Below are 25,968 nucleotides of genomic sequence, written 5' to 3'. Positions count from 1 at the left end.
TTTTTCCTGGAAAAGATGTAGAACTTGGTAAAGCTTCCAAGCAATTGCTCCAGTAAACTGGAGCAAAGTAAGTCTTCCTTGTGTGGCAGAAAGTACCAACAAAGAGGTGCCCTCTAAAACTCCAAATGTTCTCTGCAGGTCCTGAATGGGTTCAGAGCCAAATCTCCGCCAGAGACCAGTTTTAGGACAACAAATTAGCCAATGCCATACAGCTTTCTTCCAAAACCTGCTCTCAAGTTCTGTTCTGGAAGGGCATTTGTCATGGCTCCTGCTGAGGTGAACTGTGACTGCTGCTTTTGCCATCTGTGGAGAACAGCCCGGAGGGAGCCCAGAAGCAAACAAAGGCCATCCACACAAGCAAACCCAGTGATTCCTTGAACAAAAAACATTGCAAGGCTGCACCCTAAAAGAATACTGATGAGGCCATTCCCCTCTACTGTTGCCACCAATAATTTAATGACACTGAGGACAAGCACCATGACACTTACCAAATGCTCTTCCTAATGCTCCTGCTGCTGATCCCGAGCCCATCAGGTACAACTGGCAATACAGGTGCTGCCAAGTAGCTGCAACAACACTCAGATGGCTACAGATAGGTGTGTCGATAGGAGTGATGGATAACTCTGAAGATCTCTTCACTGTTGCATTCCTATCTTTGCCCTGATCGGAGACAAAGGCAGAACAATGTAACCAAGTATAACATAGTATGCAACAGCAAAAGTACCAAGGGGAAATGGTTAACCAAGGTACATGTTACAGCCGCTGCTGCATGGGGGACAGAAGAAAATAGCATCTATAAATACATACCTACTACAACACCAGGAAACCAAAAGAACGTACTAAGGATATTAAGACAATAATGGAAGTGAACCTCCCCCATTAAATTCTGTTTTGAGCTCAAGCATTTGGCTTAAGCAATTGCTAATTTTTCATAACAGCACCTAGTGCTGAATTAAAGCTTTCCAGTGTGAAAGAATGGACCCACTCTTTAGGGAGCTTCTGACCTTCAAAAATAACAATAATTTAAAAATTGTCTGAACGTTTTTATGCCAATTTGGTAACTGCAGAAAGCAACAGCAAAAAAAAAAAAATTTATAGAAGAATGCTCTTCTGCATAACAGTGCTGATTGATAGGCATTAGTTGCATAGCCACTTCATCAATTACTGATCATGTACCACCTCATTTTATTCATGATTTTGCCTAAAATTCACACCAGGGTAAACAAGGTTACAGTTATCCAAATTCATGGTTTATGGCTTCTAGCAATCCAAAAGCTCTTTTCTACATCTCTGAAACTTCACTCATATTCTGAGACGCACGAAGAATAAATATCATTGACCTTCAGATAGTCCTCTTGATTGTCTTTGAAACAAGTAATTCTGTCAAAGTTTTATTTATTTATTTAACACTATTAAGTGCCATTTTGAAATTTTATCTAGATGTTACTGGAAGAGACATTTCTGTATCAATGTAAGAGACCTGCCCTTTTCCTAATACACTGCAGCAATATTTATTAATCATATTTATTCCATATTTTCTTCACATTTTTTCATCCTTCCCTTATATTGACTCTACTGCTGCTTTGATTCCACTTTGATTCCAGGACACTGAAAAATTGAAGGATTTTTATTGTATTGTTGGCCCAGGATGCCTCTCAGATAACTTTTGAATTCCTTTATCAATGTCTGCATTTTCTAACTGTTAAGTTTTATTCATGACTATAATGTTCCCTATTTATTTTCCATAACCTATAAACATTGGCACATACACATACATATTTTGATTGCTTTCATGTTTTCTTTCAACTAGGACAAGTTTTGAATCAGAAAAGCCCTCCTACGCAACTGCAGTTAGTTGTTTTGGTGACCTAATAAAGCATTTGTAAGCAACTTCCATTTATCATTTTCATTTCATCTTTAAGTTTTTCCTCTTGCTCAGGATTATGTCAGTTTTGGTTAATGCCCAATTAAAAAAGCACCAGAGATCACCAAGCATCAGTCAATGTGCTCATCTCTGTGCCCATTAAAACTGTGATCACTGAAAGAAAACAACCCCCAGTTCCAAGTTCTCTAACTGACCCATGGAACATGCAGCCACTCCCCACACATGCTCCAGACCCCCAGGACCACCAGCAAGCATCACCCACGTGGTGCTTTTACGACGAAGATGGACATCACCAGTAGAGCTTGTTCAAACATCTTCTATTGTAAAGTGCTGATTCTGCTAGGTGCTTAGCAAGAAAATTAATAATTGCTTGGACTGTGAGAGGATCACTGTGGAACCCCAGCAAGATCCCAGCTGCTTTTCAAACCACATCTGACAGACAAGCCCAATGTTTAGCAACCTGCCCGTGGCATGGCTCGGTGGCCTGGATTCCTGGCAGCCAAACCCTAAGGCTTTCAGCTCCACAGGCTACAGCAGCCCCCCCATGCTGAAGCAAACTTATTTTCTTTGTATCAAATGCCAAAGTGAGATGACATTTCTATGGGAAACCTCAACATTTTAAAAACAACTTACTCGGAAACAGAATAGAAGGTGAAACACCACTGCTTTTTATGGACTAAGGAGTTCAATGTGCCACCAGATCTAATCAGGAGTCAACAATGTCTTCTACAGGGAACCCATGCACAAAGAAGCAAAATTAAGATGTTGAGGTTTTCCTTTGCTAAAAAGAGAGAAGGATCAGTGTGGAGCATGGGGCCACTCATGAAGAATGCCAGGGGGTAACAACAGCTGTGCAGCAATGTCTGAGTGAGAATAGCAGCCCCTGCCCTATGCCTTTACTAGAGAAAAAACCAGTCACTTGTAACTCTGCGGTCCTCTCACATGACCATTTCTTCTATGTACCACCTCCTTTCTCTTTGCACCTTTGGTCAACTCTTCTCCCTGTTCCTTTTCCCACAGCCAGCCGTATCTCGTACTGTGCCACATTATGCAGGATCCCACAGAGCAGCAAAAGGTTTGTGACTGCAGCACTCTGAGAATAGTCAAAGCTAGATGCAGAGCTCTCAAGGTTATTGCTCATGTTGCATCAAAAGAGAGAAGAAAACAAGTCTCGTACTCAATTCCCCTTTCAGAAGGGGGAACAGATCTGCCTGATGTCTGACTAGACAGCCCAGGGTTCATGTCTGTTTGGAAGCCTACCTTGCAGGAGGCAGGCGGGACACCTGATGGAGTGACAGCCATAAATCTGAAAGGGTAGTGCTCTTCTGATTTGGGTGCAGATAAGATCAAACCACTCCAAGTGGAGGCATACCTGTGGAGGTGGTCCCAGCTTCACTTCCTGCCCTTTCCCCTTGCTCCCAGCATACCTTGCTGTTATCCTAACATGAATTTCCACTTACAGCATAGTGCAACTGGAAAAATATGCATTTTTACAACCATAGTCTTGAGGTGCATATTTATGTTGCCTCTTAGTTAGGATGAATTCACAACTCCAATCTCATGTGAACTGGAGAACTCAGACTAGCTCTCTTGCACCAACTCACCCCTCCCATTTTATACATGGAATATATATTTCCCATTACCTGAGAAAGCCTTACTTTCAATACACCACATATACTATATGCAAGCTTTTCTTTTGGTATCTTTACATTCAACCAGCAGTTAAAATTCACACAAGACAGTAATAGACAGTATGTTCTCCAGTCAGCAAAAATTGTACATCACTTCAACTTTAGTCAAATTCTTCTAGTTTTTTTCCTCCTCCTGTTTCACTCCTTATCTAGAAGAAAATGGAGCATCCTCAGACAACGTCCACCAGAGAGGTCAAGGTTAGTGACTCTTCCAGTTCTTCAACACTGGTAGGTTCCCAAGGATAAAACACAACCACTTTCTTCTTTTCGGTCATGAGGAAACCGTTATCACTAAATCTGCCTTTTATACGCCCTACATCCAGAGAAACAAAAGGAGCAATTGCAGTGGTCTGAAGAACAAATATATAAACGTCATCTCGTTGGGATACAGAGGCCTGGAAGAGGAATAAATAAATAAATAAATAAATAAATAAAATATACATGTTAAAGAAGAACCCAGTTGCACCCAAACTGGGAAGGAGCTGCACGTCAGTAAAACAGACTGAACAACCACATTTGATCAAAATTACTATTCTCTTCTGGAAATCTCTTCAGGAACAAAAAGTCAAACCCAGAGGATTCATATGTAAGAATCATGCAAAAACTGCAAAGGTTATTATAGTGTTCCTACAGAATACTTGCCCTGGTTTTGGTTGGGACAGAGCTAATTTTCTTCCTAGTAGCTGGTACAGTGCTGTGTTTTTGATTTAGTATGAGAATAATGTTGCTAACACACTGATGTTTTAGTTGTTGCTAAGCTGTGCTTATCCCAAGTCAAGGACTCTTCAGTTTGCCATGCTCTGCCAGCAAGCAGGTGCACAAGAAGCTGGGAGGGAGCGTTACCAGGACAGCTGACCCGAACTAGCCAAAGGGATATTCCATATCACAAAATGTCATCTCAGTATATAAACTGGCGGGAGTTGGCTGGGGAGGGGTTGGGGGGTGCTGATTGCTGCTCAGGGACTGGCTGAGCATTGATCAGTGGGTGGTGAGCAATTGCATTGTGCATCACATGTCTTTCTTGGGTTTTATTTCTCTCTCTTTTTGTTATCTTCCTTTTCATTGCAATAATTCTTACTATATTTTATTTCATTTATTAAACTGTTCTTATCTCAACCCACGAGTTTTACTTTTTTTTTTTCCGATTCTCCTCCCCATCCCACCGGCGGGGGGCAAGGAAGGAGCAAGCAAGCAGCTGCCCAGTGCTTAGTTAGTTGCCGGCTGGGGTTAAACCATGACAATACTACAGATTGTGGAAAAATGCCATGAAGTGTTATCATTCTACCATCTTCTTATGAAAATAACTGAATAAATGGTAATCTGACTTGTATCTAGTACTGGTATCCTATACTTATTGCAGTGAAAGAGATTTGTCCTTTCACCAACATACTTCACTCAACCTATAAATTCACAACTACTAAAGCAGCTGGCCTTTCCAATTACATCAGTAATAGAAATATACAGACACAAAAGATGGTAAAAATCACAGTAACACAGGAGGTGACTTCATCTTAATGGAACATGGCAGTGAAGTCCTTACACTACATTTAGAAGGCAGCTATGTTGTGAAATATCAGGACAAGGTATGTTTTATATTATGTTCTATCAGTAGTTAATCTCAGAGAGACTTAAAAGCACAACCAGGATGCATTTTCATTCAGCACTCCCCATTCACCATCATGAAATATGCTACATCATTTTCAAATACCAATTAACTATATATAAAAAGCAGACAAATTATGTTAAGTGCAGAAAACACATCCTGCTTACAAGACAGACAACACTATTCATTTTTAAGAAAAAGCACACATCCTTTACATTTTGTGTTTTCTAAAGAAACACGTTGTCATGTTTTTTAAAAGCAATGCTATGAAGAGTAGCACTTGGATTAGCAATGTATTTGAAAGTCTAGTTAGTTCATTAGTAACTATGTATAGAAGCACCAGCTTCTCACAAAACAGAATAATTTTTTAAATCACAGCTGCATACTTTCTTAAAATAACCACTTTGCCTTTATGCTTGCTAGCTATCCTTATTAGTTAGTACTGTGGAGACAACAGAGCCATGGGAAAAAGGAGTGAAATTTCCCAATGATGCTCCAGGTGCAGAGCTTTTATTATTGATGATGTCATCCACAAAAAAACCCAGCATGACTCAGACTCCAGATTGTGCCACCAGCTGAAAAAAAAATAAAACCAGGCTGATTTCTTTCCTTTGTATACTCAGGAGGCAGACCATGCTGCCATGAAAGAGATAAGAGGTGAAAATCTGGCCCATTTTCTTTTTGTAAAGCAATTATGCTGGTCCAGATTCAAAGAGATTAAAGACCTCTATTCCCCCCTTGTTTAGTTTAGCTCTACAGAGCAAAGCTGCAGTTTAGAAGCCAAATGTGAGAACACACGGGTCCCCATCCTGCCAATCTGCTGATTAAGAATTTTGCAGTAAGATTTACATGCTAAGAAGTGAGACTTAACAAAATGTGTGTGTACACACACACGGAGTGTGCTTGCTCTCTATATATAGAGCACGCTTGCTAGGAGCGGAAGAAATCTAGGGAAAAGCAGCAAATGGACTAAATGACAGTGTTATACAACACTGATGCTTTTTGTGCCTGTTCAGAAGACTGACACACTTGCCAGATATTAAGAAATAATCACTATTATGCAAATCAGAACCCTTAGCTGGAAGGCAAGGATTTGCAGAAGGAGGAAAGGAGCATGCAATACTGCACATTAGCAGTGGTAGACTGACCTGAGAGTTTGAGCACTTCAAGAGGAAATAACCACTGACAATAATGCACTCCATACTCAACTGAACTAGCATCACTTGGTACTGACATACAGTACTGTCTGCAAGCCAAAACACTTGCCATGATGCTATTTGCTATCTAGGGACAAAAAGAATGAAAGGAGCAATGCTGCAGCAGTCAGGTGAAAGACAAAACAAATGAAACGGAGACTTCACTATTTAAAACAAAACAAACCACCAAAAAAAAAAAAACCCAAACAAAACAAACCACCAGTGTTATTTAGATATGCATATAGTGACACAGGAAAAAAAAAGTCTGATTTTGAACTCAACATGGAAGCTAGAATTGCAACAGGTCAAGAGAAAGAACATTAAGTGGAATTGGACACTGCATAGCAGGGCAAACAACTCAAAACAGTAAGATTAACAAAACCAAATACAGTAATTTAGCATGACTAATGCTTACACTAAGATGGGTCTTTTCTAATCCTACAGCATCCTTTAGAGATGAAAGGAAGTGATGGTTCATAGGACTCTGGAGCCCACCTTCTCCCACAAGACAAAAAGTAATAACACAGCTTTTCCTGGTACAGTTTCTGCATCTTTCCAGCAAGTTATTTATGGACTCCTTGTAGATGAGGACAGCACTTTGTGCTTTAACAGTCACACCGTCTTTGGCAAGGGTGCATACTGGCTCCAAAGAACTCCAGGCGTGTACAACGACCTATCAAGCATGTTGAGAGAGCACAAAGCTTAGAAGAAAATTTACATCTGTGAAAACAACCTAGCATCCTAGGTTTCAGATTGCTTATTGCAAGAGATGTTCTCCTGACAGTACCAGCTGACTTCCACCTAGCAAGAAACTCCACAAAGATTTAAACAATGGATATGGCATAATAATTAGATTATATAAACCTAACAAGAAGTCTAGATCTGTTGTTGTTCTTGATCTGCAAGGGTTTTTGTTTTCTCCAGGCTCCTTGAGAGGAGGGGGTTGGCAATTTCTGCCAAGGGAGTGCTGGGAAATGGAATTTGTAAGTAAGTGACTAATTTGTTGACTCTTTTTTTTTTTTTTTTTTCAATCAGGGAGGAGAGGAAAAAGTCAAACAAAGGATTTTCTTGAGATTGCTCAGTGTTATCAGATGTAACCCAACTGGGTAATCTAGAGCTTCTGCACAATCACCATTAAACAGAAGCAAGCTGCATCACCTTAAAAGGGATTATGGAAGTTATATTAATACAGTAAAATATACATTCCCAGAGATCACACATGCATTATGAATGCACCCTTAAGTTTTTTTTTAAAAAAAGCATAATTTGGAAGATAGGCACTCAATGAGAATTACAGCATTCTATCTCTTCATACAATTTAGGTTATTTTTGACCTTAACAGGGCTCTGCAGTCAGAAACAGATCTTAACTCCTTTCAAAAGTTTTAAAGTTCCAAATTTTCTTGAAGTGCAAAATATAATATTCACCAGAACTACCCTACTGCCAATGCTTCTCTGACGTTATCAGAAAATCTGAATTTAAGCCCATTACAATAACTCAGACCAGAAATAATCAATTTCATTATGTGCAGTCCTACTCTAAGAACTGACTATCCAGAAATTGCAATCATTTTCTATACTATATATTACTATATATAAGTAACCTTATAAATCTGAAAATTCATGGCAGCCTGCCAAACAGAGCAGTGAATTAGGAATTGACATACTCATACTACGAGTTCCGAAATTACTACTGAGTCATTCCAGGTCTCCATGTCTATTTTTCCATCCTTCCCAGCCTTCTCACATGGGACACCCTTTACGTCAGGAATTGTATCTCATAGTGCAAAAGGCCCCTAAATTCATTTGGGATCTGGTTGCCATACGATTAACAGCAACAAAACGTAACAAATTGAAAAGCAAGACTGTGTTCTACAGGGCAACTCAGCAGCCCAAATACTGCCTAAGAAATCCTAACAGTTTCTACAGCATTATCAGAAAACACTTAAGGCATCAATTGTAAAATGGTGACATTGCATAGGTGACCTTGCAATTAAAGTACACCTAGATGTTCTGTTGATACTTCAGAAAATAATCTAGTTCTTTTCCCCAAAGCAGTGTAGTTTGAGTACTGGCAACTAATGGTACAATCCTTTTTTTCCCCCACTTAGTCAATTAATCTAGTTCTAACACCCAGGGAACAGTTTTGTTAAGTACTGAGGTACCATTTTTCACACTTTGTTCTATTTAACCATTAATCCCTTTAAGATTATAACAGAATAGTTAATTTCAGGCTCATACCTACAGGCTATAAGCAAGGCAATTAATTCCTTGTTCTGTGAAGCAGTACGCACCACTATAACAAAGGATAGTGTTGCCCCTAAGAAGATTAAAGAGAAGAATTGCACCTCATTGTGTTTGAGCATGGAGTTACTGAAATTTACCTATACAAAGATGTGCTCATTCAGCTCCTCACATTTTTGTGGGACGGACACAAGGGTGGTGAAAGAGGTGTCACTTACCCTCAAAGTCAGCTTGCGGTCCGCGTGAAGATCTGAGACACCATAAATGTACAACACACCTTTGTCTTCATAGGCCACAGGCAGCAGTGGTGCAAAGAAGTTCTGGGCAAAATAATGGAGCAGTTTCCACTTGCCACCATATTCTGAAAAGGGTTAAAAGGGAGAAAGATTCAGACTGAATCCAAGATTGCCTTGGCATACAATCCCTTCCTGTGCTTTCTGGTCTTGCTATGGCAATATAATATCCCCCTCCACCCTTTTTCACCTCTATCAGGTGCAGAGAATAACTGAAGTTAATCTTGTTTTCTTCCAGCCAAGGCTTTGCTCTGGAAGGGATCTGATGGTCTTTCAAGATTTTTTTTGAGCTTCACCAAAAGGTCACATTTTTTAAGCGTTGGTCCTATCATTGCTATGCTTTTGCTCCATTAAAAAAAAGCCTTAAACACAAGTGACATTAAAAAAACTGGCACAGGGTACTACATATTAAGCAAGTAGCTGGAGCATCTATGTTGTTGAGAATCCAGACAAACACATGGGCGTTGGTGGTATTGCCACAAACTACCACCACTGTAAAGAGACAGTAGAGTCTGACTTTCGGTGCTTATACAAAGTGTTCTCTTCCCCTTTTTTCAGTCCTCCTCTTTCAGTTCTTCCTTAGAGGAACATCAATAACAATGAAAACAAAAAAACAAGTTCTCAAACCAAAGACAGCTCTGAGTTAGGCAAAATGAATTTGCCAAAATCTAGAGACAACACTTACTGTATGGGATTTAGCAGACACATGATGTAGACATGCCCAAACAGTTTGCTTTGCCTATTTGATGGAAAGCTGTGTGTTATTACTTTTAATACTTTGATAGTCTGCCATTAACAAACTGGAAAAGCCATCAAACATTGTGTCCTCTCCAAAAAATGCAATTTTGCCAGATGCAACACTGCCACACAACCAAAGAGAAACTGCTTCCATTTCTTTTTCTATTAATTTTCCATCTAGCACCCACTGTCAGCATTTTAACTCTGTCTTTGCTCAACCATTATCTAGTCATTGAAACAGCACTAAAAAGAAGTAGCAAGTCAGCTGCATCATCTCATAAGGAAAGAAAAGTTAGACACTGGTTTCATTCTTGTTTCTGGCTCTTTGTTTTATACAACAGGTTTAAAGTTCAGGGATGTCGAAAAATAATTGAAGTAATACCTTTTTGTTGTAACTAATTACCCCTCTGTGTTTCGGTGCTTGTACAAAGCTCTTAGCACTTTCAAATATTTCATAATTAAGGACTTCATCCAGAGTGATGTAGTCTTTAAAGGGTGTGTTTGTGGCTTTCACAGGCAGACCTGAACATGCTCTGCCTGCACTCCACATAGACATGAATGAACTTTGTGGAGAGCAACGTGCATTAGCTGCAACTTGGCATGTTGCACATCACCTTGTTTTCAGCAAGCTCACAACCAGCTAGCTTGAAGAACAGACCAGAAAAGCTCATATCTGCCTGGAAAACCCATATAAGATTCAACTGTGCTATGAGATCAAGCTTGCCAACAAACCACCACCAGCATTCAAGCTAATAGCACTGAAGCAAACTGAAGAGATGAAGTCTGAAAGAAAACTTCAGGAGAGGCGGCTGAGTTTCTTCAAAACAGACTGTTGATAAACTGATGAACATACTCAGCATATTGGTGCCATTTAGTATGCGAATGAAGCCACGTTCTTGCATTCCAAGGACAATTCTTGGCAGAAAACATTGGTGGTCTAAAGGACAATTCTGCCAAAAACAGGGAGTGCTAACAAATTACTTTTCAGGGCCGTGAAACTTGAGAAGATGAGAGATTTGGATTGAGGATGGCTTATATGAAACAGAGTAAACTGTGGGGCAGCATCTGATCTAAAAAATAAAGCAATGGGCCTTGTATGAGAAATGGGCACTATGTCTAACCTCAGGCTCTGGGAGGGGCTGAACTCTCTGAAGCCCTCAGGACTGCCACAAGACTCTCAGGAATTTCAATTGTCAGTGCAATAGATGCTGCTCACTGCAGGCCTCAGACAGAGGCCAGACAAGCTCAGACAAGTTACCCAGCATGGGCTGAAGTTTCAATGCCTGCTGACTTGAATTTTTTCCTCAGCTTAATTTACCTGATGAAAATCTAGGCTTCAACTGTCTTAAATGTGAAAATGAATAACGCGATTGAAGTAGAGCAGTTTCTGTTACTTAGTGTAATATAAAATGCCACTTCTTTTCAAATGGGCCCAACCCTCAAGTTCTGCTGTGCCTTGACTTCCAACTGGATTATGTAACCACCTTGCAGTGGTTACTAGAGGGAAAGACAGAAGGTTTGCTACCTAGGCAGCAGATACAGAGGTCCTCAAGAAACCTGTACAGTGGAGAAAACAACTCAGACTAAACTTGGCATTAGACTTCCACGGGAAAAACAAACCCCAACCAACAAACAAAAGCAAACAAGCCACACACATAAAAGTTTGTACCATTTCAAAATTCATTCTAGGGTTCAACTACTACAGCTATTGTTTTGGGATGTTTGAAAACACCACTAGTCTGCTTACCTCAATTAGCTTTCTAAGGTTGACATTTCCCTTCCGAAAAAAACGAGAGCCATTTTGAAGAACCAAAGCTCAACTGCTGGAGCAGTTTCACACAGAAAGGGTCTTCCAAAGATAACTTTTCCAGCAACAGGATCTTGATAATACAATTGTCAAAGTAACTTCAGACAACACAGAAAACTGAAGCTCACTGATTAAAACAAGTCACATTCTTCAGCTCATCTGTTGTCTTGATTTCCTTAAGACCAGAGTCACATTTCTTGATTTAAAAATAGGCAAGTTGCATATAAAATACTCCTCCTGCCCCCAAAATGGAGGTAAGAAATCTGGAGATCAGGTAGCTATTGTGAGAAATCTCAGTGCTTAAACTTTCCTGTTACAGACACATATGCCCAAAGGCAACAGCCGAAAGTTATTTAAAACAGCCCTGGGGTGCTTTTCTCCTCCTCCCCCCACATTTAAACGAATTCTTAAAGAAATCCAAGTTCCCCAATTTTTTCCTGATAATAACATGGGGTCTGCACTCTCTGCGGTATCAAACTTCAGAACAGGAAACTAAAATTAGGTTTGTAATGAGACCCTAGTACCCTTTTTTCTGACTCTTCCCTGAAGCCTTCTATACTGATAGCAGGAGTGAGAACAAACAGTTCTCCCTGGAACGGATTTTAAATTAATCACTTCACACCATTAAATGCAACCTGAGAAACATGCTGCTAGTTCTTTCCTCACCTCAGTCTCATGAATTCAGTTCTATTATTCTTCATAATAGCCTGTGGTTTCAGCTCACCAGGGACTCTAAACATTGAACCTGCAATAAAAGCCAGTTATCTGTTCAAGGGAATCTCATGACAACTGAGTTGGGTACCTCAAGGTGACACTTGTGTGGAAGTGAGGTAAATCACCATGTGTATCACAGCGCTCTTCACCAAAACACACTGCATAGATGCTAAAGCATTCAACATGGCAAAACTGGCTCCACAGCTAGGTGCTGTCAATCAAAACCCAGTTGTGGTAAAAGCTGTTTAGTTCAAAACTGAATGCAGAAGTACTATGACAGGAGTGCTGTGCTGTGTTTTCATTCAATTCCAAGCAAACTTCTTAAAGGAGAAACATTTGCTACCTTCTTCCCTCCCCTCCTCATGAGGAAACACTTCCGCTTTGTATGGGAAACTATGTAAGCCCCTCCATGGCTCTCTGTGAAATAACAGATTTAAATAAGAAGCACTCATTGGTGATACTACTGTGCCACCTAACAAAATGCAGAAACGTGTTTTTGAAGTGCAAATAAAACTAATTTCTCTGAAGTTTTGCATAATTTCATCCATTAGCATTTCAAAAATCCCTCTACCACACTGCCTAATTAAATGAATACTAAACCTTTCCTCATTCCACTGAGGGAACAGAACAAAACAAAGGGACAGCTGTATCTCTGCTGAGCTTCTTTTCTGTAAACTAACTTCAACAACATATGAATAATTCAAGTATTTGATATATTTTCTACAATGACATCAGCTCTGTACTTAAAAAAAGGCATTTATGGTCTCCATGATCACTTCGTCTATCAATACACCTGTCTTTACAAAGAGACATTTTTCGAAGTGTTTTTTTCTCGAGGCACTTAAAGCTTAAGAGCATCAGCCATTGCTAGAATCATAAAAATAAACATTGGGATATTTCCTTTCCTAATACAAGTCTAGAAAGTCCAGAAAGATGAGCATTATAGTTAGACCACTGCCTTAACATCTAAATAAAATAGCCTGTCTCTTCTACTGGTTTGTTTCCCTTTGTTGGTTGCAGTTACTTTGCTTGGATGAATAAAGGGGAAAAAAAAAAAAAAGAACAAAAAGAAAAAGGGAGAGGGGCAAACATCTCCCAGAGAAAGAGGGGGATGATGGGGTGGGCTAAGTTTTTTTAAAGCAAGGCCAAATGGCATTTTGTTCTGAGGACAGATCAAGAACTTCACACTAACTCTTAGCTTTTTCTAGTTCACTCATACTTCTTCACACATTAAATTCTTAAAAAAAGATTTTCAAACACAGAATACGTGAGAATTAACTAAAATTGAAAGAGAATCTACCCAAGTCTATACAGCTGCCATAGAACAGCTTGCTCATTTCAAAATGACGTCTAGACAAAATGTTCAGAACATGAAACACAGCCACTCCCCTCACACCACACATTCCTCCCCTATTTCTTACTAAGTGACTTCTCTTTTTATATGTCTGATTACTCCATTTTTGTGTTCTAAAAGGAAAAAAAACCCCTACATATAATATATAAGGAGATATCACATGCATAAATAGCATATTAGCAGAATAATTTAGTCACAAAGAATGATTCACCTCACCTGACACTAAGTTAGACACCAAATCTCAGCTAGTCATCTTCTCCTGTAAAGAGTTTCTCAGAAGCTATGCTGGGTGAGAGGTGTCATATGATGTTCTATGAAAATCAAATTCAGCGTGGAGAAGATAATTCATCCCACTTAATAGACAGCTAAGGACACAATGAATCACACTCTGGAGATAACCATCCCTCCCCCAACTGACTACAGAAGAAATCTAGATGCCTAGCCTTTACATACTAAATCCCATCCTGCTCAGAACAGGATCACAGTTCTGTAGGTTTTTTGACAGTGCACTACTGCGTACTGAAGGGAAAGGTTTTGATCATTTTACCATGGAGGGCGGGGAGAACAAAATCAACCAAATTTGTTGGGGTTATGGAAAGCATAATTATACACCGGTGCTCCTTCTTAACCTCCTATCCCACTAGCTCCCTCTCTGTCCATTCTTACCCAGGGTGGCTGGGTACACACATGCATCTGTACAGCTGAGCCAATAAATATGATCAGGGATTTCTAGGACAGGCCCTTTTGGAAACAGAATTTCTTAGAAGTCTCCAATTTTAAAAGAATTGATCTTTCTAATTTTAAAAGAATTAAACTTGCAAAAAATGCAAAATTTCTGGGAAAAACACACAGTTTCAGGAAGATCCAGCTCTACATAAGAAAAGCAAGGGTAGTTGAAAGTTTACCTCACCAAGGGGGTTATGCCCTCAATCTTAACCATCACTGCTTCCTAATAGGCAGCTTTGTCTGGCTTCAATGATATTATTTCCTTGGAAAAAATCAGAATACTGCTTAAACAAAAAAATGTATTTTTAAGAAATACAATTTACATTCTCTAAACTAAACCTTGCTAAAACAAGGATAAGAGTTAGTGGCTGTTAAATCTGAACTTAAACAGAAAAACTTCTATAGAAAAAGAATTGATTTGTTCTTCACCCTCTTCCACTTTCTCAGACTATTAGGATAATCCTGAAAAACACTTTTCTGGAAAGCATTTCTAAAGGATGGACAAAAACACGTTCGAAGTTTGCAAAGTTGCCCAAGAGAGACAGCAGAGCCATACTTCTTATTCTGATACCTCCAGATGAGGAAAACAAAAAAAGACTGACAGCTGGTGCTTTTTACCAGACTCACAAAACTTACCCAAGGAAGCCCACGAAGGTGCTTGCCAAATGTCATTGAGTTGCCAGTACAGAGCTCCCATTGTGTGTCCCTCTCCCTTGATTATTTCACTTTGACTAAAACGATAGAATTCAGTTTCTGTCTTTATACACTGAGCCTGCATCACCTTGGTCAACAAACACATTAAAAAAAAAAAAATTGGTGCATTGTAAAGCATTTGTGTATATATTAACACACAACACAGACTTCACAGCAATGGCACATAACTTTAAACTTGAGACTTCAAGAGTATAGACCTGCAGTGCAGTGGGCCTCTGCTTGAAGGATATCTATTCCTAGCAGCTCCCAACAGCTTTACAAGCAGTATCTTTAGAAAAACTCTGAAGGGGTTACTTCCTGCTTCCATCCAGTGAAGATCACTGGGCAACAGGGTCTTTGAAAGGCAAATGGAAGACAAGGGAAAGAAAAATAAATTTTAAATATTTTTTTTTTAATTAATGCAAATAAAAATCCCAAGAGTTGCAAAATGACATTATGCTGCACTACCTCCAGTATACATTACCATGGTATCCACATACCTATACTCTGAACATAACACACATTCCAAGTATACAGTCAAAATTGTGCACTGAAAGAGCAACCTTTTTTCACCCGCACTCCCACTTCTTCTCTCCTTCCTCACCTTGTCTTTAAAAAACACTTTTCAGAATTTATCATTGGCCAAGTTCTCAATAGAAGCCAAGCAGCCTGTTATTGTCTTCACAAAGTATATTACTAGGCTGGGGAGGTATTAAAAGAATGTCTCAAAATAAAAAAAAAAGTTATTCTTTAGGCTAGCTCAAAAGGTAAAGATAACACTTCTAGTTAACCACTAGAGCCAAGTTTACTTTCCTTATCCTTTTTGCTATCCTTATTTTAGTATTCTTAAATTGTTTAACCTGTTAATAATGCCCTGACAGACTTAACCCTCCAGAAACCCTCACACACCTTTTTGAGTCAGGACCTCACTGCACAAGTTTTACCCCTGTTTTCAATTTCACAGCATCATCTATCCTTGTGCTCTTGTCATCAGTGCCTAAAGTTCTCCAGCTGTTTTGTTTTTATATAAAACTTGCTGACAACAGCTCTCAAATATTAAAAACTTAGTGAATGTACAGTTATTCCCATCAAGAGTGTTTCTGAAATTCTTGGAACACAACAAAAAGTAACAGCACTTTAAACTTGCCAAATAGCATTAAAAAGTTACTTAACATCACTTAAAAGTCACATAGAAATCATGAAGACAGAAACAAGCATGAGGTAAACTACTACAGATGAAGAGCAAAATATAACCTACTGATTTGAAAAAAAAAACCAAACCCAAATCAAAATAGATTCTCTACAATATCAGTATCTGAGACCATAACAAAATAAAAGCTACTAATAATCTCATTCACAGAGAACTGCATTCTCTAGAAACAATCTTGTTTCAAAAGCTCATGTATTTCTGGTGGCAAAAATCAAAGAGTAATCCTACAAGGGCCACATGAAGAGCAAAACATACCCACCCTGGAACAGGGAGTAACAGTGTAGCACTAGGAACAATCAGGTACCAAGGAAGGCCCACACATCCCTGCATCCCCTGCCAGCTTCATGAGTGGGCCCAGCTGGGGACAGGGACCAAGGTAGCACATGCAGCCAGCAGCCAGACTTTCTCCCAGTTGAGCCAGTTTCTGGGAAATTCCCCAAGAAGCATTCCAGCCCTTCTATGATGAAAATTGGCGTCTCTCGCCAATAAATGAGAGACAAGCTAGTTCCAAATTAAACTGGACTCTCCAATGCTTCAGTGCAGAAACTTTCTGTATAACTGAACATTACCTAAGAGAACAGGCCCAGTTTTAACCGCTGACAGTATCTAATAGAACAAATATTGACAGCTACTTATACTGAAGACATCACTGTTACCTGAGTGAGGTAAATCGTATCTTTGAACTTCTTTATGGGATCTGTGCTCTGGGGAAGCTTGAAATGATGACCAATCTGTTGAAGCATCTGATCATTGCCATTTTCATGGTGTTGTCGATGGAGAGAAAAATTGCTTGTGTAGGACCAGTCCTCAGTGGAGGAAACCTTTTAAAAAACACAAAACTAAGAGATCAGAATGAAAAGGCAAAATGTGCATTTAATGACTGACAGGATATTCAGGAAAGGACATCCATTACAGCCTGCTGACATCACCCAAAACCTTTAAAATTGGTAGTGTATTTCTATAGTGCCTCATGCAGTCACGCAAGGATTTTTAATCAATAACACCATTTGTTTATACTCCTTGTACAAATAAATGAAAACAGACATTGCTGTTGAACCCAGAAGAGCAACTTTTGGATTGACAGCAGTTAACTTATTTGTCCGAAGGTTCAGTTTAGCCAAGGGACCTCAGAGGTTTGCTTGCATTCATAGGAAATCAGAAACACCCTAGATTAAGATGGAAGAATGTACTCTAGTCAAACACATTTAGGCATAAAAGTTACAGAAGTTAGTAGGGCTGTAATTTCTAATAATGTGTGTATTTTCAAAACCTGCATCTGAAAACAAAGGACAACAATGCAGCATAGCTCATACAGCTATTATTGTCAAGCTTTCATTGTAATTACAATCTCTATAAAATCTTTTTATTTAGATTTGTTCCTTTTTAGGTGGGATTGAATAATTTTCATTGTTATTAATATGGATGAATGACTGATTATGTCTCAGATAATATACTTTGCCCAGCAAATTGAAAGAAACATTCTGAACTCCTTTTAGTTGTATGCATGAGTATCGACACGATTTTCATCTCTCTGAACAAATGGACAAACAGCATGATATATCTCTGCTACAACTAGATAAATAAGAGAATATACAATATCTAAATTTAACAGGAGACAAAACCGAATCCTCTTTTATGCAGTACATAAAGAAACAAATTATTTAAGTAAAAGAAATTGATAAAAATGATAAAAATCAATACATTTTAGAATTTAGCACAATTCAGCATTTGTAATGTTTCTTCTCTTTCTAAATGAACACATCTCCTTAGACACAGCAAAAGGAAACAGATGTTAGGCAGTAATTACTAAGCTATATATTAAATAGAATTACTATTAGTAAGTCTCATAATAGTCTCTCATCTAAACTTGGTTCCTCTTGTAACGGTAAATATATTGAATAACGAGGAGGGAAACAGTCCAGTTTCATCCTCTTCCTCCACAGCATCACACACCTCTATCCCACCTGTGCCATACTCCACCTAACAATGTATTATCCCAACTACAGTTCAGATGCTGTAGTTTGTTGGGAAGAGAATCTCACTGAATGAGAGCAGAAGGGACAGTAAGGTGTGGAAGCCCAGCCTTACCTTTTTGATTGTACTGAAGGAAGGCCAGGATTGAAATCCATATTCTGAAGCAAAACGAGTTTTAGGATACACTGTCCAGTTCCAGCAGTCATTGCTGTAGTCATAAAAGTGAGTGTCACCATAATGGGTATCATAAGGATTCTGGGAGAGCCAACCTTCTTTAACTGACTCCAAGCCATTGGTGGGACTGGATGCAATAAAAGGACGACTCTTATCTTCCTGGGATTTAAAAACAAAACAAAACAAAACACAACACAACCCCCTCAACAAAGCGATTGGCTTTTATCATCTGAATACATAGACCACGTTTTGAAAAAGGGGGTGGGGAGAACATGGCTTTTCCAAACTTCTGAGTCACCACCTAAGAAACATTCCACTTTGTGTTCTGACATACATCATCTTTACTTGCTTAATTAACTTCTTATTTATGTTCTTGGAGGACAGCTGGGCATGATATTGCTTGCTGTGCTGTTCTAAGGGATTCTCTCCTCACATCTAGAGATTTTCTATCTTTATATGCTTCTAAATTCTTAATGAAAGCTATTTTAAGTGTGCCTCGTGAAAAATAAACTCAAGGAACATTAATATTTGAGTACTATGACTTCTTTATGGAAAATCATTACTTTTGCAGTGTTTTTGCAGGAACAAGGCCATGATTTTCCCCTTTCTTATTAAGTAGTCACCTAAACTCAGTCCTAACAAAGCCAAGGTATTGTGCTACTAATGCTTGCATAGTAGCATTGCAGATTATTATCATTTTGGCTGGCTCTGCATGTTAAGATAGATGAGACTATAAGAAGGGTTACATTTCAAATCGTTCAGAGCTGCCTTTATTTATAGCCTCAGTAGATTTAGTATACTAAATCTTTTAGCAGTACCCTACAAAGTACTGAAGGAATCCTTTTGCAGGTATAATTCATTTAGCACCCTACTTGTAGTAAGATAGAGGCCTGAGTTAGTTACCAGTCACAATTTACAGCAATTGGCTCCAATACAGCAAAGCACTTAGACGTGCTTCATTTTAAGAAATAGTCCCGTTCCCCCATCTTTTTTTTTTTTGACATGAGTAATTAATAATTAACTGAAACAATTTACTATTTACTACAAGATATCCTGGATTCCCTGAAGTCTTTAGCTCAAACTTGGAAGTCTTTGAGTTATACAGTCCAGTAATGCTAGAAGTTACAGGTTTCCTCAGCTGGCTTGCATTACACAGGACCTGAAATTATTTCACTGTATGGTTCCTTCTGGCACTCAAAATAGTTATTCTATGGGTTTAAAATAAAAAAGGGTCTGTCTTGGACAGCAGCACTGCACAAGTGAACTGTAACTTATAAACAGTATCAAACCAGAACACCTCACTGCCGCACATGCACTGGCCATCCAGCTCACGTAGCTAATAACAGAAACACCACACCATACCTTTACGAACAACTCAGTTCCAAAAAACCTAACTGAATATAGAAATCTAGAATCAAGATGTTAAGCAGGAATGTAAGACACCACTACCATTTAGAATGCATAACTGCCCTCAAGAGCAGGATCCTTTTGAGCAGGTTCTTTCAAACCTGGCCTCATTTTTATTGTTTCCTCATATCTCAACCTTTCCAGTAGAAAGGTATTCTAAATTCTCAGAGTATAACTACTCTGACAATGCCAGTAGCCTCCAATAACAAGCAATAATATTGCTGTCACCTACATACTGAGTGCCTGTCTTAGCAAAGGGAACTTCAGGTCACGAGCCTCATAACATGAAATGTATCTCATACTGAAAAGGACAGAGATTAGACTAAAATTATCACACCCTGAAGTCAGTAAGATCATACTATGCAAGGGATAACTGGGTCGGAAAAGGCCACTAGCATTTGTAGGTTAACAAAAACTCATACGCTTGTTGAAGAAGGAAGTTCTAACTCAACAAAACTCTTGCAACATTTTGTCTCTTAGCTAAGGGGAGTTTAGAATACTGTGGGATTCGGTTCAGACATCGTTTGTAATCCTTATGCAGTTATGCGACATGAATTTGGGACTTTTACATCAATTTCACTCTACATACACACATAAAAGTTAGTTAAAAACAGATTCCATTAAATAATGAAGAACTGCAATACTTCTAGGAGGAGAAATAAAACTACAGAAGCTGTGCAAAATGGGTAGTGCCAAGCCGCAGCAGACTTCATCACGGATTCCAGGTGCTTCTGGTCTGCATGCTCACAGTTTAAGTTTTATCTCAAAATATTTTATTTTGCCTTCATATACTGTAAAATACCATTAGTCTGTTTTTCAAAACCACACAATATAATGACTACATGAGGACAATGTTTAGCATAGCTTTTGTTTAACCTGCTTAAGCCAAAAAACTTACATCAAATACTGGAAGAGCACATCTTTATGAATTTCTTCAATTGCTATTAAAAGGTTGTTAAATCCTTCTTGCAGTATCTTTCAACGAAATCAGGGTAAAGGAAATCTGATCATCTAGTTTAATTAACAGGCAAGTTGATTTTTGTCCACTGGAAGTGAAGGCATTTGTGGAGGTATTAAAAATAGGAAGGTATTAGAAATAAGAAGCAAGATCCACTACATTTTAAGATATTCCTTTACATACCATGAAGTGTTAAAGAAGTAAGTAATTTTTTGGTTTGTTTTACTTTGAGGACAACCCTTGAGTTCAGAGAGTTGTTTACAAGAGCTTGGAAAGTGCAATTCCCCAATAATGTGCTGATTTTCATTTCCCAAAAGGATTAAAAAAAAATAAAAAATAAAAATATCCCAAGTTGCTCAAATTGCAAACATCAAAACCTTTTGCCAAGCCATATCTCCCTGCAGTTTCTTGAGATCACTTACAGTAAGAACTATTTCTCGGATATTCTTCACATAGAGCAACACGTAGTCTTTGATATAGACTTCTCTGTCAGCATAAGGTATGGAGAACCAGTTGCTTGCAATTGCTGCTTCGTTTTCATTGTTACCACTCCATAGAATAATTGATGGATGGGATTTTAAACGCCTTACCTGAAATACAACTTACAGTTTCAGAAGTCAAGCAAAATTACTTCTCTTAAAAATAATAATTTTTTTAAAATCACATTATTAGTACTTGAATTACAAATCCACATGCATATTACATATGCTAGGCCTACAATTCCTATTCTTATCTGCACTGTTCGCTATACCCTCAACTCTCCACCAGGCTCAAACTTTTGTAATATACACTTACAGAGGGGCAAACTTTTAATATGCTGACACATATCCATCATATGCGCATGTGCACCTCCATCCTTATCTACTCAGCCACATGTGAAGGGTAAATTCTGTGCTAAGGCATGTTGCAATCGTTAGAGCTTACTCGCAGTGAATGCTCTTAAACATCCTTGAGAAGAGGGCAGTTTGGGCATGTACCTCTGCTTGACTGACTACTCCTGCAAGTAAGTTAAAGGGGATTTAGCAAGGTTACGCTTCATGTCTGCTACATAAAGGTACACTAACAAACACTTCCAAATAAGCGGTTTTGGAAAGCTAACTTATACAATCAGTCAATCAAAAATAGGTAATGGGAAATAGAGCTTCAACACAAGGACAAAATACCTGATGAGAAACTTCTGCTCTTACGGATTCTAAATAATTCTGGTCAGTTGGATATAGTGCACATGCAAACATAAAGTCCTGCCAAATCTACAGGGAAAAGGAAAGAAAATACAAAAAATCCCATCTGTTAGCAAATCATTTTACATACTTGAAAAATATATGGTTATTGGGATGCACAATCCTTTGTTCAGACAGAAGTAATTTATCTCTAAAAGAATTAAAGTTAAATGTTCTATTTGTTATTTGTGTAAAGTACCACCAAAACAATCACATCCTCCATGGGGTTCAGTATGTGCATACTCCACTGTGGTTTTCCTCAATATCAGAGTTGCAGAATATTTACCCTTAGGAATCAGATCCTGAGAGTCTTCACTGATGAGTGGAATATTGCTCAGTAGATGGAGTTCAGTAAGTTTCAATGGAATAAATAGAACCCATGCACTGCTCAAATGTGAACGTGGGGCAACTCCAACTGAACAGAACAGTTTTGTATTTACTACTTTGCAGGTGTAACACCAAATCCCCGTTACTTATTAAAAAGAGACAGTAATTCTTCTGATGTGTTATGGAGCACACTTAACAGAGTGTCGAGCGTACTTGTTAACAAAACATTTCCATACCAAATACGCAAACCGATCTTAAAAAGAGCAAATCTTACGCAGTAAGAGGGGCAGAAACAAACTAGATCCTCTAACAACACAGTGATCTTTCTCTTCAAAGAAAGATTGAGTAGATACCACTAGAGAACAGCAAGCCTTTCAATTCAACAGTGGACTTCATCTGTACCTTGAAGAATTACAAAAAAGGGGAAAGGAAGAAGCCAGCCCAATGAGATGGGTAAGATTTCTTGTTTTACCTGTTCTGGTTTTTAAATTGCTGTAACTTTGAGACTCCTGATAGTCTCTCTCAAATGTTAATGGAAAGATCTCTTGAAGGAGCACATTAACCCAAAGGAGTCTGTAGGAGACTACACTTTTCTGAACACCATACTACATAAACAATAGAGAGAGCCAGACCAGCTCCTCATACAATTGCATTTTCCTTGCAGTGAGAATATGCTTTTCCATTACTCTTTTCACTGTACATTCCCTAAGAAAACTGAAGATAGGGAACAGGACAGTGGGAGGTAATGGATCCATTAATAATTGTTACACTCCTAGCACTGTATAAAAAAAGCAAAGCTATTGCTGAAGAATCACGCAGAATCCTTCAGTGACTGTGTGGAGTCAAAACTCTCTATTGAAAAAAACTTTTGCTATTTCCCTCAGTGAGCTATCACTGTTTTTCCTTAAGCACAGTTTGACTCTAATGCACTTTTAAGCCTTTGCAAGACCATCAGAAGAAACAAAACCAAAAGCCTCCAGCACCACCCCTCCAGAGTAAGGGTCTGATTTTCTGCATCTACTTCCTATTTTGGCTGCTAAGTAAGATCTAAATCTTGCATTGACCACTGTACAGGCACAGATCTAAGTGGCCTACTTAGGTGCCTAGTATCAAAAATGAAAGAACTGTAAGTGCTCAGAAGCCCTGAAAATCAGGGCACTCATTCAGATGACTAAAATAGATGTAACATTTTTTTTTTTTTCAAGCTCACATAGCAAGGTATCAATTTTTTTCCCCTGCTTTTTATGCTGTAGAGTAAGACCAAACACGCTTCTTGGGATTTTCATACCAGATGCAACTTGGCCTTCGCTCATCTAGTCACTATTTCATCAAAACTTATTAACACGTGCCTCCAAGCTCATATAATCAAAGGTACTCATCTAGGATTATCAGTGTTTGCAGCAGATGTTCCCCTTACAGCTACATTTATACTCAATTATAGCTTGTTCAAAATGGCCCTTTGGATAAGGCCTTTCATGCTTGGCTTCAGGCCAAGTGAAATAGTTTTGTTTAAAAAGTTTGAACCAAAAAAACCCCAAACCTTTTCAGCTATTGCCATAAAGGAGAAAATACTTTTAAAAGAAATAAAATCAACTTCCACAGCAGAGAAAAGCATGACTACCTTCTTTGGTGTTTTGGTAACTCGGAGGTGGCCAAAAGCTCAAAACTCAAATACAGCACCCTTTAAATCCTCATTGAGGTCAGATTGCAAGGCTTTTGCTCCCAATCTGGGGCATATACTCAAGCACTCATATTCTTCAGCAGGGCTATTCTCACATGAGTAAGCTCTAAACACAGCTACAGGGCCCCACAGTCTGGCTGCTGTGGAAAAAATATTATTTGATCTTGTGAATAACTCCCCTCCCATGCACTATTTGTTTCACAACTATTTGAGTGTTGCAAGTCCCTGTGGATGCCTACAGTCCACAAAAGTTCTTCTATCGTGCTCATCATTACAGTGTAAACATCACCTTCCTGCATTAAGTGACATCACTAGTACCAGTCCCTCAGCCATTCATTTCTTGTCTCATTCTTTCCCAAGAGAGCAGGAAATGTAGAACTGGGAGAGAGGTACAGTATATAAAGATGAGAGTTTTGATCTGAAAAGAGCTAGAAGACAGAAAGTTAAAGCTACAGTCCTGTTGCTCTGATTTGGGGAAATGTAAGGGAGGGAAGGATGGGAAAAATGGTGGGGAGAAAATGAAGGGGAGATGAAGGGGAGATTCTGGGCTGGGAAGGGAAGTAGGGATGAGTGAGAAACAGGGCTGTAGCCTTGGTTACAAGAGAAAATACAAGCTGAGGTTCTAATATAAAGTCTCCAAAATATCAATTCCAGTATCAACAGACAGCCTCAGTAATCAGGAACCATTCAAATTAAAAACAAATTTAAAAAAAAAAAAAATCAGGTTGATCTGACTTCTCAGGTTGGTACTCTACCACATCCTTTGGAAAGACGGCTAGAACTTATGTATTAATTCTCTTATTTTGTTCATTTAGAGTGGATTTTTATTTAGAAGTTCTTGTCAGTTTTTAAATAAGTGTTCTGTGTTTATTGTTTTTACCATTATTCCTATTTCATCGCAAATATTGTAAAATTCATCTTGTTCATATACTCCTCCTCCCCAAACCCGAAGAGCATTCATGTTAGCATCTGCTGCAGACTTCAAGAGTAGCCATAATCTGTCAAACACAAAAAGATTTATACAAGTTTTGTGAAACTGTATCACTTAGGAGTTTCTAAGGTTATACAAAAAAATCCCCAGCACCCCCACACCCAACATTCATGGTCAGCAAGCAATCTAAGCCTTATAACTCTGATAGAAACCAGACTATTTTGTTACCTTCTAAGCCCGCATGTCTGGACAGACCTCTCAAAAAGCAATTTTTTGTGCACAAAAAGTTACTCGGTCCTGTTAACACTTACGAAATAGATGGAGTGACACATAGCAAGTAAGTGCTTTTACAGAAGTATTGGCAGGACCAGATTTAGAAATACTGTATTTTCTTAATCACGTCGTTCTTTTCTCCTTAGATATTACTTGCTTTAAATAGCAATCACTTGAATTCAAATCCTCTTTTAAACACGTTCAGAAAACTATATTCTCTTCCTGAGTTCCAGAATGCATAGCGAGAAGGGGGGAGTGAGAGGAGGAGGAGAAAGCCTGAGACTCTGAATCTCATTTTAAGGGATTCAGGCTCCATTTGTTTTTCCTTAATCATGCTGCCAGCCTCTAAATTGCATGTGAATGCACACTGCAGCATGCCCCATTGTCCTGGTTCCCCAACTACCCAGAGCAAAGTTTACTCAAAGTACACCGTGGCCCCCATCCCACCTGTATCTCTGGGGTGTTGTGTCATTGAAATCCAAGAAGCCTGGACCAGAGAGGCGAAAAGGGAGAGAGGCTACTTTGCACTTATGCCTCCCTGCATGAGATGGGTTAGGACATGGCTAAAGTGCACTTCCTCTGAGTATAGGATCAGACAGCCTGAGGATCATCCCTAAAAATACCCAAAAGGCCAGTAAACTGTGGACAGCAAACAACCACCTTCCCACCAGTTATTGCACTTGCACGCCTTGAACATCACTCAAATCTATTAATGTTAATTAAGCCCTAATTCTGAGGCCTCCAACCCACAACAATTAGTGACCTACCTTGAAAGGAGTTCCACCTGCTAATACCACCCTTTGATAGAGGGCAGATAGACCCTTCAGGAGGAGGAAAACATGATCCTTTCTCCTTAGAGAACATCAAATG

General features: G+C 38.9%; 1 protein-coding gene across 20 annotated transcripts in view; it reads right to left on the bottom strand.

Moving 5' to 3' along the window:
* MANBA (mannosidase beta) overlaps nucleotides 1-25,968 on the bottom strand; it is a 75,410-nt gene that overhangs the window by 14,901 nt on the left and 34,541 nt on the right. For 15 of the 20 annotated variants that reach the window (XM_052775456.1, XM_052775475.1, XM_052775466.1 and 12 more), the window contains 9 exons: nucleotides 24,775-24,892; nucleotides 21,830-21,916; nucleotides 21,089-21,256; nucleotides 18,242-18,460; nucleotides 16,810-16,974; nucleotides 14,887-15,031; nucleotides 8,837-8,979; nucleotides 6,791-7,048; nucleotides 489-3,971 (listed from right to left, as the gene is read on the bottom strand). In XM_052775456.1, coding sequence (XP_052631416.1) covers nucleotides 3,747-3,971; nucleotides 6,791-7,048; nucleotides 8,837-8,979; nucleotides 14,887-15,031; nucleotides 16,810-16,974; nucleotides 18,242-18,460; nucleotides 21,089-21,256; nucleotides 21,830-21,916; nucleotides 24,775-24,892 — 1,528 coding nt within the window. In that variant the 3' untranslated portion in view covers nucleotides 489-3,746. The other 5 variants (XM_052775417.1, XM_052775450.1, XM_052775481.1 and 2 more) reach the window with 5 other exon arrangements.

The sequence above is a fragment of the Harpia harpyja genome, chromosome 2, assembly GCF_026419915.1.
Source record: "Harpia harpyja isolate bHarHar1 chromosome 2, bHarHar1 primary haplotype, whole genome shotgun sequence".
In the NCBI taxonomy this organism is placed as follows: Eukaryota; Metazoa; Chordata; class Aves; order Accipitriformes; family Accipitridae; genus Harpia; species Harpia harpyja.
This window is presented reverse-complemented; position numbering and strand designations above follow the sequence as displayed.